Source organism: Acomys russatus, chromosome 21, assembly GCF_903995435.1.
Source record: "Acomys russatus chromosome 21, mAcoRus1.1, whole genome shotgun sequence".
Taxonomy (NCBI): Eukaryota; Metazoa; Chordata; class Mammalia; order Rodentia; family Muridae; genus Acomys; species Acomys russatus.
The window spans coordinates 24,774,662-24,789,899 of NC_067157.1; the positions used below are offsets into that span (position 1 = coordinate 24,774,662).

At 41.0% G+C, this 15,238-nt stretch overlaps 1 protein-coding gene across 2 annotated transcripts in view; it reads left to right on the top strand.

Annotated features, from left to right (window-relative positions):
• Positions 1-15,238, top strand: part of Trmt11 (tRNA methyltransferase 11 homolog) — a 44,210-nt gene that overhangs the window by 24,468 nt on the left and 4,504 nt on the right. For both annotated transcript variants that reach the window (XM_051164041.1, XM_051164040.1), the window contains one exon: positions 6,469-6,589. In XM_051164041.1, coding sequence (XP_051019998.1) covers positions 6,469-6,589 — 121 coding nt within the window. The remainder of the gene's footprint in view (positions 1-6,468; positions 6,590-15,238) is intronic.

The following is a 15,238-nucleotide window of genomic DNA, read 5'->3' on the forward strand; positions in this document are numbered from 1 at the left end:
ATTTATATGTGAAATGGTTGTTACTAAACAGCGCATTCTAACTTTCTATCCTTACATTTCTCCCTTGGAAAGTTTAAAGCCTTTGCTAGCAGTCTGCTGAGGTGCTCTACCTTCCTTTTTGTTTTCCTCTTCTTTTTCAATATTCTGCTTGAAAAGCTAATATTTACTTCCTGTGTCTTAGCTCTTTCGCTTCTACTTGTGACAGAAGGAAGCTACTCTTTGTTTCAACTCAAGTTGCAGACCTAAAAAATATTTCTGAAAGACATTTCAAAATTATAACAAAGTTTGCTGCTGTCCTCCCTCATGCACATGTTAACATACTACCATAGATGGGCTTTCCTCTGTACTGATACAGCGTATCACTAATCTCTTGTTTGTTTTACTTTGCTTTTGAGACAAGGTCTCCTGTAGCCCAGGATGGCCTTGAACTCCTATTCTCCTACGTCTGCCAGCCAAGTGCCAGGGCGGTGTGCACCTTTATATCTGGCTGTATTCATCTCTTCTGATGGGTTCAGAGCTATGAGTAAATGCTCTCTTTCTACCCCTGTGCCCACCATTTTGCCTTCTAGTCTGCGACCAGTTCTGCAGTGAGCTGGAAACCAGTGTTGGAACTGCAGTGCTGTTTGGTCCTTTCAGATCTCACCTGCTTCGGTTCCTCCAGGACACTGTGCTGTCTTACCTCTGATCTAGGATATCTCTCAGCCTTGCTTTATCTTTGACAGTTTCACAGTGTCCATAACGAATATTTTTTGGGGTTGACTCTTGTTTTTGTTATCTTTCTATCACTGTGATGAGACACTATGACCAAGGCAGTTTATTAAAGAAAGCATTTGATTTGTGGCTTCATGATTCCTGAGGATTAGAGTTCCTGATTATCAAGGTGGGGAGCATGGCAAAGGCAGGCAAGGCATTGTACTAGAGCAGTAGCTGAGAGCTTACATTTGCTGCTCAAAGCATAGGCAGAGACAGACAGACAGACAGACAGACAGACAGACAGACACACACAAACACACACACACACACACACACACACACACACACACACACACACACACACACACACACACACACTATTCTAACTAGGACTGGTGTGGGTTTTGAAACTTCAGAGCCTGTTCCTAGTGACACCTCATCTTCCAGTCTTTTCCAAATTGTTTGACTAACTGTGAACCAAACGCTCAAATTATGAGCTACGGGACCACTCTGTTTAAATCACCACAGCCCTCAGCAGGGCTCACATGATGTTTTCCTCTGTGACTCGACTGAGTCAATGTTTTCTTTGTGGAAGAATCATAAAACTGATCTTGTTATTTGTCACCTTTATACATCATTTTAATTTTGATCATCTGGCCATTTTGTTTTGTCTCTATTCTGAGCCATCATTTTCTATTTTATGGGAGATTTCTGAAGACTGCAAAGTCCTACTCAACATTAATGACTTGTTTTTTGCTTGTTGCATTGTATTACAAACACCACTGCTCTGCTGTTGTGGTGGCAAATGATAAGTTATTTGTCATTCCATGTGTATTTGTAAATTCTCATTCTTCAGGAGTCTTCCCTTCATTTATTCATATATATTTAGTGGTATGGAATCATGGGCCCCTGTGCTCATCAGACTTTAACTGTCTCAGAGGGAGTTCTTTGTGTACTGCAGCTGGCGCATCCAGTGTGATATCTTCAGCAAAGACTCCTACAGCCCAGCTCTGGCATGCAGTCAGTGGCAGTGACAGAAGCCTGTCTTGTGAGGGGGCCCCGGGGTCAGCAGTGATAGGAGAGCGTCCTGCCCCTGGCACTAGGGCTCTGTTTGGTGACCCGAGGGCTTCCAGGAATATGCTTTCTCTACTCGTGCTAGAGTAGAGACTCATCAACCATAGTTTGATGTTCATGGGCATGGATTGTTGTAGGATTTTCTCAGTTCCTCATTAGATAGCCTCTGTATCTTGTCCATCTGTAAAACACCCAAGAATGCCATCACAGGGCTGACCACGGCACCCTGTCCCAGTTAGTTCCCATCCTTGCTCCTTACAGATGTGCTGTCATGTCTTTCAGATGCCTCTTTACATCTGTCAAACACTCAGGTTAGCACTATATAATGAGACATTTCTACATAATATGGGCAGAATCTCTTAGGGCCCTTTGCAGTCCATTCCAAGCACATGCCAACTGTATACAATAGCTAAAAGGTTAGTGAAAAATAGTTTACAAGGTCCAATAGCTCAGAAAGGCCCCATTACTTCTATCAGCTCTTTTCTCAGAAGAGCATGCATGAATGGGTGGGAAACATTACCATAAGGTCTTTAAAATCTGTAATCATTCTCTGTGAGCCATCCCGGCTCCTCAGTCTGGAGTGCTGCTTTTAATGCACATTTTACCCCCTAAAAGAGGCACTGGCTTATCATCCTGGCCTGGGGCTAAGGGTCTTTTCCTTTTCTGTGATTCTCAAGCAGCTGGCTTCCAGAGTCTCCCTGGCTCTGGGCTTGTGCTGCTTGCTCCCTTCTGCTGCCTTTCTGTTGGCCACAGCTGGCTGCTGACTGAATCCAGGGTTGGCTGATCAAGCTCCATCCTGAGGGGATCATGTGCAAATCGTACTCCCAGGGCGGGGGAGGGTTGCCCACTCCTAGTGCTTCTGGGCTCCAACAGAAACAGTATGTACCTGCACCATCATCCAAGCCCGAATAGTCTGCAGTCCAGCATGGGACCTCCAGGCATTCCCTTCTACAGGCTGCAGTGTTTCCCACTCCACAGACTCTTCTGAACAGCAGCTGCTGTAGTGGGAACCACTGGTATTTCCCTGTTATCAACCCCTTTGGTAAACTGCTGTTGAGGCTTTAGGGACTTGGAAAGATTGCTAAGCACATTTGGCTTTCTGTTAGTTTTCCCCCTGGGAACTCCTAAGTGACACAAATACTGCTAAGTTTGCTTTTGAGTGACCTGGATAGAACCTAGCATTTGCTCTCTTCTAATCCATCTTGATTGATGCAGCAAGTAAGACAGCCTAAGTCACTAAGACACCCCCCCCCCCAGAGTCTCTCCTTCATGAAGATATGATAGCTGTGCGCCTCAGCAAACCAGTGTTCCAGTGTCTTTGCTTGATGGATTAACATGTTAGCTTCCAGTGGTGCAGCCCTATTCATTGATCTGAACAGAACACAGTACTCCTGTCACGCCTAGCTGTCTTACCATTTTGATCTTAGTGTCTCTGCCACTGATTGACTCTTCCCATGGGTTCCAAGGTTCTGGATCTGTGTAACGGGTATAACGGTTACTCCCTACTGCTGACCCTTCCCTCTCAGCCATAAGAAATGGCGAGGAAGTATCTCCATTTCATCTTCTTCATCCAGTTTACTAACCAAATCAAAGATGCTGGACCATCTTGCCATTTTCCCTTGTAAATCTCCGTTTTCTGGAAGCAGTGCAGCTTCTCCCACACTCATCTTTGGATCTGTTGTGTTTCTCTCAGAGCGGCAAGGCTCCTGAGTTAGCACCATTGTTCGTTCAGGTTCCATAAATCCACAGGACTTTGTCACCTAGCTTCATTTTGCCAGCCAACTCTTAAGCTGGCTAGAAACTCTTTGTGGAAGATAAAATCCAACGGCTGGTGTTGCTGATAAACCTGATGGTGGTGTGGCCAGCAAGGTGGTTCAGTTGGTTGCTTGTTACACAGGCCTGGTGACCGCAGAACCCTAGGAGAAAATTCCTGCAAGTTGTTCTCTGAGCTCTATGGGTGTGCTGTGGCACTCGCATGTACACACTCATGGAATACATAAAAATAAAGAATATGATGACATACACACATCAAGATAATATTATATCTCATAACCAATGTTGACATTGTCAGTTAAAATAAAGTACGGAGCTGGAGACATGGGCTTAGCAGTCGGGTCTGCTTGCTGTTCTTCCAGAGGACCAGAGGTTAGTTCCTAGAGCCTCCGTTGGGCTGCTTGTCACTGGCTTGTACCCCCAGCTCTAGGCCTTCTGTGGAACCCACATACAGCTGGCGTAATCCACACACAGATGCATAAAAAAATAAATGATGTCCAGGAAGCTTAGTGACATGTCTCAAGTTAGGATTTTGGGGATAAGTGTTAATGTAGTCGGTGAAGTTTATGATGGTTTATATCAGTGAGGACAACGTGTTTTCTTCTTTATTAAGGAAACAGGAAAGAATGATTCCTTAAATAGTTCGTAATTCAAAAAATTCAGTCTATTTTTTAAGTGGCAGGTGAAATTGATAACATTTAGAAATTAAACAGTTTGACAAGGGTAAAAATGAAAAGTGATTCATGAAAAAGCTAGGGCTTATGGACATAACTATTTTTGCTTTTTAAAAAGCTGGGATGTAATTTGTATTCATGAAATTGCCACTTTACACTTTTCTCTCTTGTGGGTTGTATGATTTCCACAAAGCTGTGCAACCATCCCCACTATAAATACAACCGCCACGACTGTAAACATTTTCATTGTCTCCTGAAGAAAACCCGATGTGGAACCGCCCTTCCTCCAGCCTTTGGCAGCCACTGATTCAAATCTGTGTGGATTTGCCTGCTTGGGCCGATTCCACTTTTAAATGGGTAACTTAAATTATAGAGAAATAGTAATGAAAACAGAATTAGGTATTGTTATAATTGTCTAGGCAAAGTACAGATTTAGCAGTTTGCAAACAGTCTACTGATAGGAAATAGATTATTTAGTGTACACTGAAGATATTTTTAAGCTGCTATTTAGCTTTTTTCAGTATGTTATTTTGGAAGTATGTTTCCCATTGATTTGGTTATTCATATATAGAGTTTGTTCTCCATACCTGTGGTTTCCACATCTGGATTCAGCCAGTATTCCATGAGAAACAGAGGTTGTGCTATAATAGTTTTACATGTACTGAACTCAGACTTTTTATTCTTGCCATGCCCAAAGTAGTGTGCTATAGCAAGGAGCATTTATATTTGTGTTAGGCATTCTGAGTCATCTAGAGATGATTTAAAGAATATAGGAAATGATGCATAGGTTACTGCAGATATCTCCTGGTTTGAATGACTCTCTGGATTGCGGTACATGGAGGGAGATGTCCCTACAACTAGTCTACAGATCCAGAGGACTTAAGAGGGTAGTGATGGTGGGCTCCCTCAGTGATGTTGGCAGTCCACACAATGTTCCTTATGGTAAACAAACGAACAAGCAAGCAAGCAAGCAATATCTTTGTATGCCTTTAAAGCAAATGTTGTTGTTTGTGCCTGCCAAGCCCCACTCAAAGAAGAAAACTAGCTACTGGCAACTCTGTTGGAGAAATATTAGCATTTTTCATACCATAAATATTACTCAAAATTATTTTTTACAGAGGATTTGATTTATACATTTGCATTTTCTATTTTATAGTTATATAAGAGGCTTAAGTATAAGGAATTTGTATTTGTGCATATTTAAGTGGCATTTTCAAAACATGAGACAGTGGTAATAGAAGGTTTACATTTTCTTTAAAAAGCAGAAGGGTTGGAATATGAGGCCAACTTGCACTACATAGTGAGAAGTATGGTTCTACCTCGAAAGAAAGTGTACATCCTGAAGTATGACGCTTAAGTGCAAAGTCATATTTTCTTTCTATTTTTAAATTTAGTCTCAGTTATGATGTAGAACATATTTATTCATATCATAAATATTTTCTATGGAGATTCTAAATTTGATATGGACTAGTTTTATACAAAGTACATGACTTCACGCTATAGAGCAAGTATTAGACTTTTCAGATGAGGAAAACTAATGGAAATGAGTTCCCCAAGGAACAGCAAAGACTGACTTGAGGAGAATCCTTCCCTGAGAGTGAACTGCAGTGCAGCCTTAATGCTGCTCGGGGAGTGAGTGTTGAGGGGCTTGAGCGTGAGATTCAAGCCATGAGGGGAGGTGTTGAAGGTCAGAGAAACATAGAAAAGGCCCCAAGAGGGGTGGTCAGGGTGATGTTGACACACTGGAACAGCTAACTGGGTCTAAGGTTCTTAGCTTATTTTCCTATCTAAGAGAGGTCTCAAGATGTCATTAACGTGCTTTAAGGATGCTTCATTTGCAGCATAAAGTATATGCTGTTGTGGGCTTCATAAAAATCTTCAGGTGAGTCAGCCCTCTTGACTGTCAAGGGCTTGCTGTGGAGTGCACTTCCGTCTAATCAGCTTCCGAGAGCCCTTTCGGGTGCAATCATCTTGTGCTTTTGTGGTTTGCTTGATAATCGTCATTAAAGCATATGTCTAGATCCTCCCTCCTCTCCTCTCCCTGCATCTGTCTCCCTTTCATTGTCTGTCTTTTTATTCTTCTCTTCAAGGGATAAAATACTGAACTACATTTTTTTTGGCACTGGTACTTATATAATATTTTTAAAGTGCAAGTAGATCATTTATAGACTGTATGGCACCACACTTGACCTCCACAATGACTGTGTGACAGCTGCCTGTATGATTGTCCCTAACCATCACCTTTCTGTCTCAGGTACTCTGAGGAGATGGTGCCTGGGCACCCCTGCTTGCAGCTCATTAGCAACTGTGAGCAGAAGCTTTCCAGCCACACAGCAAGGCGCCTGATCACGATGCAAAAGGTGAAGGAATTTGAGGTAAGTCGCCTTTGTGTTTTCAGTAGAAATTCTGGAAGAGTCAGAATCAGATCTTTCTAAATAGTTTTCCTGGAGTGGGATGTGGAGATGTTGGTCTTGAATTTGGTAATGTAGTGTAGTGTAGTACAGCACAGCATAACACAGCATAGTATAGCAGGTGAGTTGAGAAGAAACAGAAGCTGAACTCTGCATCTCGCTGTGGCTGTGGTAGAGGGTGGAGAGTTGATTTAGTTGACGTGAGCACGAATGCACATACCACAGCATGTATGAAGGTCACACGACACCTGAGGCACTTGGTTCTCGCATTGTACCATGTTGATTCTAGGGACTGAACACCGGCCATCAGGGTTGGTGGCAAACACCTGCTGAGCCACCTCACCAGCAACTGGCAAATTTTCGTCGAGACAATTCTTTATGTAAGGAAGAAAGTAAAATTTCCTCATCTATTAGGTACAGGGTCAGTGGTCATATTCATCCGTTCTCGTATTTTCTGTCTCTATCTCTCACACTATGTTGAAGTTTGAGAAAGAAAAGGCTTAGTAACATTTGTTACTGCTTTCTGTCAAGGCTAGAAGCGAAGTGACTGGTCGGTCATTTAATGAGGCTTCAGTAACAGAGTGGCCTTTGCGCTGTCCTCTGGGCTGACCGGCTCTCCCAGTGCACTGGCTGTTTAGACAAGCCCTGTCTTTTTGTAGAGCGTGTAGAACAGGGTAGTTGTGTCTGAGTATTCTGTAAGACCCATCTCTACTCTCCGTTTGATAGATTATCATCTAATTTATATCTCATGGGTCTTTCCCAGCAGTAACTTGATTTAACGCTGCCTTTTGTGTCTGTCATCCCCTTCCCATTTGTTGTCTCCTTTAATCCAGAGCCTCATTACTAGATGATTGGTTTACGCTGACAGATCCACATCTCTTTCCAGATCTTATTCATATCTGTTAAATAGATTTTTCTAAAATACTGCATTTATGTTTTAGTTAGCCATTTTTATTACTCGATAGTGTTTATGAGGTTTTTAGCATGGTGTAAATCATCCTCAATAATCAGGCTCCAGTATCAAGACTTTTTGGAAACTAAGTGATCTAGATATGTAGTTGTTGGTTGTCTACTAAATGTGTGGGGTTTTATGTGCATGGATGTATAGCTGGCTCTATGTGGGATGATGAGAATTCATGGCTGCTGCCATTCATGTTTAGAAAGAACCAACCTCCTGTTCCTAGTCCAGCCTCACCCATCCAAGTTCATGTTCAGATGATAGAATCTGTGGAATGTACATGATCTTCAGTGTTTTCTTGAAAATTTATCTTATGTCCTTAAGGTTTAGCAAAATATGTCATTACTAAACAATTATTTTATAGTAACAGCGTCTCCTTCCTCAAATAATGTTATGGAGATTAGTAATCTAGTCACATACTTGTTAGACAAGTGGGTGCAAGAGTAGAGTCAGTATTTCCATAGCAAGTAACTCGAGCGCTTTAGAAGACAAGATAAAGGGGGTTTTTAAGGAAGGTTTGAGGACTATTAGATAGCTCAGTGAGTGAGGGAACTGGCCACAGAGTCTGATGACCTAACTTTGATTCCTGAAACCCACATGGAGGGAGAGAACCGACGTTCACAAGTAGTCCTTGGACCTGAGTCACACGCACCCACTGCCGGTGAAATAAGTAAATCAATGCGGCTTTTAAAATACTTAAGCTGGGAATAGAAAACGGTCACAGTTCAAGTTTATTGACTCAGTTTGCTTTGTAAGACACTTAAGTTCTTGGTTCTCTTGGTGCAAGACAGGCCTATGGCTCTACATGTTAGATTCTAGAAAGACTGGCAAATCGCTGTATATATCAGTATTTATATGCAGATAGGGGCATCTTTTTTGTTTGTTTTTGGAGACAGGATTCTCTGTGTTAGCCTTGGCTGTCCTGGACTTGCTTTGTAGACCAGGCTAGTCTAGAACTCACAGCGATCCGTCTGCTGCTGCCTCCGGAGTGTGAGGGAGTGCTGGGATTAAAGGTGTGCACGACCATGCCCAGCCCCAAATAGGAGTATCTTAAATTTCAAAAATTTCTCACATTTGTGGAAGTGGAATGTACAAAAAAGTTGGTTTCCTGTGAGACCACTCTTCCTGGCTTCTCAGTCTCAACTTTGTAGCTGTGTCTCACACGGCCTTTGTGGTTCAGCATGCCAGTGTTGTCTTTTCCTCATTTCACTAAGATACCAGTTGCAGTGGACTAAGACCCACCATTATGGCTTCTTTTCCCTTAATTACTGTTTCAGATGCCCTGTGGCTGTTGCTAACCAGTTAGATTTTGAAGTAGGGTTGGTTTAAGCATCAGTGGGGAGCTATAAGTTAGTCCCAAATGCTAACCGTTATCAACTTGACAGGCCGCATAAAGCTGGTTGTTTAGAGCAGCCTTCCCTTTTCCAGTTAGTGCAGTGTCATGCAGGAGGTGTGGGTCATTCAATCGTAGTTCTACAACTTATATAAACTGTAGAATTTAGTATAATCATGTGAGTTAGTAACAATGTTAGTAGCTGACATGTTATATGCCGGACGCAAGAGAGATACACAAAACAGGGATATTACTTGTAGATGTTACAGTTTTAATTCTTATAAGCAAAATGCAGAGTACATGACATTAGCTCTCTTTATGACCTCGATTAAGGCAATATTTCTACATTAATTGTTTTCCAAAGAATTTCTCAGACCTGGAGAAGATTCTCATTCATTTCTGATTTACAGAAATGAAAACAAACAATAAGCTAGCATCTTCATATATGCTTTCTCTTGATTGTAGTTTAAAAACTGTTTTTCTTCAAAATTTATGTTTCTATAAGTTAATTAATTTTAAAGTCAAGGGAGAGTTAGCTCTTGAGGGTTCTTATTGGATATTAAAAGGATGCATAAGCTCACTCTCCTTTGCTGTTTTTCAACCCTATGAAACTGCTAGTTATGGCCCGGCTTTTTGTTTTCATCGTATTTTTGTTCTTGTTCTTGTTCTTGTTCTTGTTCTTGTTCTTGTTCTTGTTCTTGTTCTTGTTCTTGTATGAGACTGGTATGTGCATGTGAGCTTGTGTGTATGTGTGTGTGTGTGTGTGTGTGTGTGTGTGTGTGTGTGTGTGTGTGTGTGTGTGTGTACACATGAATGCACAAATCTGTGTGTGAGTATGCCCGGATTGGGTGAGACAAGGTCTCACTGTATAGCCCTGGCTGTCCTGAAAGTCATGTATAGATGAGTCTGGCCTCCAACTCAAGAAGTCAGCCTGCCTCTGCTTTCCAGTGCTGTCCTACCACACCTGGCTGAAACTGATTTTTTTTTTTTAAATAAGAAAAAACCCTCCTAATGGTCACATTAATATAAGCTAGGCTCACATTAGTAAGTCTTAACGAGTGTGGAATTTACTTTTAATGTGATACTCTGTTGTGTTTGTTTTTAATTCATTGCTTCATTTCTGCCTTCTGTTTCCTGCTAAGGAACACTTGCGATTACATCAGGATTCTAGCCCTTTATAGAACAGGCGGACACAGGACCGTCAAACAGTTCTCACATGTCTGACAAATTGTTCTCAGACTTCTTCAGGGCTGTTGATTTTGGCAGTAGAAGAATATTAAATTTAGATTTTTACACTTCATTTACTGTGACCTTTGCTTTTGACTTGCCACTTGTTAGGTCTAACTTCAGTTTGAAGTCTGGCTTACTTGATACACTGTTAAAGTGTTCTGCCCCCACTTAAAATATAGAAATAAGATATAAAGATTGTCTAATTTATATGAATACTTGTATCTTTACATTATTAGCTACAATTTAGATTTGTTTATTTTGTGTGCATAGTGAAGGGGTTCTTGATAACCATGACTATCCATGATATTCATGGTGATGCCTGATAGGACCTTTTTTTATTATTAGTATTCTTCATTAATATATTCTAGACATTAAATGAATAAAGCGCCATGTTGTTTCGGAGCTTGTTTATAAACATTCTTATTCCTGTGAGTTTATTTCCCCATCTCCAAGATGAAGGGCCTTCTTAAGCCCACTTTTGACTAAGTAGTGAACAGCAGAGTTGAAAACAAACTCATCTAAGTCCTTGAAATCTTACACTTAGCTACATCACACTGGCTTTTACTTGGACATATTTCTACCTTCAGAGCATGCTGAGGTAAGAGGTCTGGGTCTGCCATGGAGGGGCAGGGTACTTGCCCATCGCATGCCAGACCTGAGGAGTAATTTCTTCTAACACGAAAGTAAGAAAGAAGCAAATGGTCTTGAGCATCGCATTCTTAGCTTCTTTTAAACACCTCTTTTTGTTTGCCCTTTTGGCTTTAACCAGGTGCTCAGGGTGCTATGACAGAGTGCAGTAGGTCTTGCTAGGTCAGTTTTCCTTTTCTGATTGACACACAGTTAACGGTGCTGTGTACAGTTGTGGAAACTCCATGAAACATTTTTCTTGCATAAAATACATTGAATAAAGATACTGATCTCCAAAGAAGAAAAGGATGCTAATCTTTAGATAGCTTTAGGTCAGAAGAGATTTCTTACAGTGGTTATGTGTTCAGTGCTGGCTACCCAACAGCAGTGTGCTCTTAGTAGCCTCTGCCAGAATCTGCTGTGACCAGACGGAATCCCTAGAGTAGCTGCTTCACAGATATTTCTTGGACAGGTTTATTTTTATTCATAATCTTGTGCATACATGCATGCATGTGTTTGTGTGTGTGCACGTGTGTGTGTATATGCCATGTATGTGCAGGGATCCATGGGGCCAGAAGAGGGCATCAGATCCCTTCTAGCTGAGTTTCAAGCAGTTGGGAGCCACCCAATGTAGGTGCTGGGAAGCAAACTCTAGTCCTCAGCAAGAACGATGTGCTCTCGTAACCAGGAGGCCACATGCCTCTGGACCCTTGAGATGAAAAAGACAAACCAATGCAACCTTTCAGGTCTCCTCTGCAAGAGATTGTTGTTTAAATATAAGGGCATCCTCGTCACTTAGTAGAGCTTTATGTACCTCCTTTGTTTTACAGTTTGCTCATTTGTAGAGATAACTCACTTACTGTTTAATAACATTGGGTAGAATTACCCTATATAAGAACATAACAATTGAACACAAACTCAGGCTAGGCCTAATTGTCAATATTCATTACTGTCAAAATATGATATATGAGGGAGAAAAAGATAACCCTTCAAATATTTTGCATGGGAAGTCAGAATATATATATATATATATAAATTTTCTTTTGGCGTGAAGTATTTGCAGAAGTCTCAAGAAGGCAGATAGGGATGTGGTGATGCCCCATGCCATGCATTTTGAATTCAGCTCCAGAACAGTTCGGTTTTATTGTTAATGTCACTTATTCTTGGTTTAAATCTTAGAGAGTTGTCATTTTTTTCTTTGATTCCTCTTCAGTTAAGTGATTTTGCTAAGCAAACTAATAGACCAAGAAAACGTGAGTCAGTCCTTCGCCAGCTCCAGCACAGGCGATGCAGGTTAAGAGATGGAATCTCACTGTGCAGAGGCAAGCAGCTCGCTGAAGTCAGGGTGCACGGTGATGCCGCCTCTGACGCTCAGGTTCTAGAGCGCCAATAGGAAAAGTCCATGTAATGGAGTTATGGGCGTGGCTCACTTGAAGATGTGTGATCTGGTGTTCCAGAGCACGTGGTTTTGGGGGACATGGGACTCAGGATAGAGTCCTCAGGAGTTTCCTTTGTGACTCTTGTATGAGTGATAGGAGTTCTACTTGGTTTTTCTTTATTCTCATAGATAGTCACTTAAACTTATCTTTCTAGGTGTTTCCAATTAAAATATGAATTAACATCCTCTTTCTGCTTTATGACACCTATAATCCAGGGTTGTGATTTTATATGTATTTTTTCCTCTACAAGTAAATGTACAGCTTAGTGAGTACTTATGAAATGCATATCCATGTAGTCACTTTATGGTCAAGATTACAGAGCAGTGCACTGCTCCAAATATATCCTAATGTTGTGGCCATTACAAAAATATATATATTGTTACAAACAGGACCTTCCTGCAGGTAAAAACACTGTTCTGACCTTTGCTTTCCTTTGAATTTACCTGTAAACAAAAAAAGTTTTGCCTGGTTTTAATCTTTATTTATACACATATACATAGGTCTTTATTAATTCTTTAAATGGATTGTGGAAACGTTACAGAGCCACCAAGGATCAACATTGCTTCAGAGTCAAAGTGAAGGTGTTTATTGGTTTACAGGTACATGCTTCTGTATGCTGTTCATTCTGTGCTCTTTAAGAAGACACAACTTTTGTCCAATTAAATATAAAATACATTGTTGTTAAAACTTTTATCTTGTCTTTTGACAATTTTAATATCTGACGTTCAGTTTTACATTTACAAAGATGTAAACTTTAATATCCACACATGGAAAATGCTCATATTTGCATGTCATCATGCGAAGCGTGGACACCCACAATGCTCTTTTACACTTAAACAGACGTTATGTTGAGTGTTAAATACCCAAAGTGCGTTTAGTAATGATCAGTCATTTTGAGGCTCTAGATAAAATATAATATATTTTCATAGACTTCAGGCAGCTTAATACCTTGAAATTTAATTTTATAAGGAACCGAATAAATGTGAATACATAACATTGGCATAAAGGTTTTCACCTTTACTGGGCTCCCATTAAGAATAACACTACAGATTTAATGGTATTGGATACCAGACTTTTGACCTGCTTGTCCTTGGTTTGGAAATGGCCCAGTGCTGTTTATAGTTGTATAACTTTAGCACAAGTGGTTTCTATGGCTACTGTCCAGTACCAGATGTAGAACAGTGGGAAGCTTTGATAAGGGGACAGGATTTTTAAACAAAAGCCGGACGTGGGTAATTACCCTGAAGCTGAACTGAGGCCCGTTAGACTCAGCGCTGTCATTCACATCTCATCCCACTCGCTTTGCTGCCTTTCTCCTCCATCTCTTGCCCTTCTTCCTCACACTGGATTAAGGATCTGTATCAGCACTTGACCTTCTTTCACCAGCCTTGGAGTCTTTGCTGACAAAATGAGATGGACACTCCTAGCTTGGCAGTGTTTATTTTGACACTATTGGTTTTTCATTTACCATGGAATAAGTTTTACAAGTCATTTGTACTCAAATATTTGCTATGAAATTGCTTTGTATACACCCCTGTCACTTTGGTAATGCCCGTGACTTAACGTTAGCGACGTAGAACAAGTTGTCTTACCACCAGGGGCTGTCACTTTCTAAGACAACTTAACTCTGACCAGCAATTAAAATAGAAACATTTGGGTTTCGGTTAAATGACTCCACGGTCCCATATGGATGGGGAACTCTGGAAGCTTATAGAACAAGCAGTTTGTAAGTTAAGCTAATGCTTGCCCTTGGGTATCTGACTGGTGATTTGGAGGGTCTGTAAAGTTAGCTCTTAGCAGTGAGAATTCCTATGAAGCAAAATGTCTTTAGTCAGCGTGGGTATTCAGTCATGAGGGAGGCTAGAACTGAGCAAGCAGGAGCATGAAGGGCGGGTGTCCGGTGAAGAAGGCAGCTCAGGGAATGCGCCTGATGACTGAGTTTTTGCTGAGAGGATGAACTTGCCCTGATGCCTTCTATCACAGTCTCCGGTGTGGTTGGAGCCACTTCATCTTTTGTTCACTAAGCGTTAACCTTCAGTCTCCTTTCAGGTTCCAATGGGACTCACATTGCTCTATTCTCAGTTTCTTTTTCTTTCTTTCTTTCTTTCTTTTTTTTTTTTTTGAGACAGGGCTTCTCTGCTTCTCTGTGTAGCCTTGGCTGTCCTAGACTCACTCTGTAGACCAGGTTGGCCTTGAAGTCACAGAACTCACAGCTATCTGCCTGCCTCTGCCTCCCAAGTGCTGGGATTAGAGGCATGCTCCACCATGCCCAGCTATTTTCAATTTCTTTACATTGAATTTTGTCTTTGAATGCTTCCTCCTCTTTCTGTGATAAAGTTATTCTGTGGCTCTTGAATAAGTGTCCTTTGCATAGAGAAGCCATTCCTGTCCTTCCCTGTATAGTCCCATGGTTGCTGTTTCATCCCACTATTTAATACCAGTGTGTAATTCTGTGTTTGGAGGTATGTCATTTTATATCTGTCTCCTGCCAGGATCTGTAAACCCATGGAATTCTGTTCTCTTCCTCACCATATACAAGTGGATGTGGGAAAAAAAATCATAACTTTTTAGTGATTATTTGGGCCCCCTCATCTAAAATACAACAATCATACTGAAAAATATTTAAATCATTTTAAAGAGGAATAGGTAATTAGGGATACCTAGAAATTTCCTGTTTGGAATAAACCAAAATTTACCATTACTTTACTCTAAATAACTGAGACACACCATTTAATTGTAAAATATCTAGTAGGCTTTACTTCCTGTGTAAAACAAACCAGAAGCAGCTGCAGTGGGAAACGTAACACCTTCGCTTGGTTTAAGAGGAGGTGATGGAAAAGAAGGGCACACTTGCAAGGGAAGGCAAGAATTAGGAAAACAGTTTGACCTAAACAGGGTTCTCAGTGAACAATCTTTAGTTCCTTTTCAGTCTACACAGTGTGCCCTATTTTCTGAGATGCACTATTAAAACTATATTCTTTTTATAACCCAGATGTCATCAGTTCTCCTTAAAATGGCAATTTCAA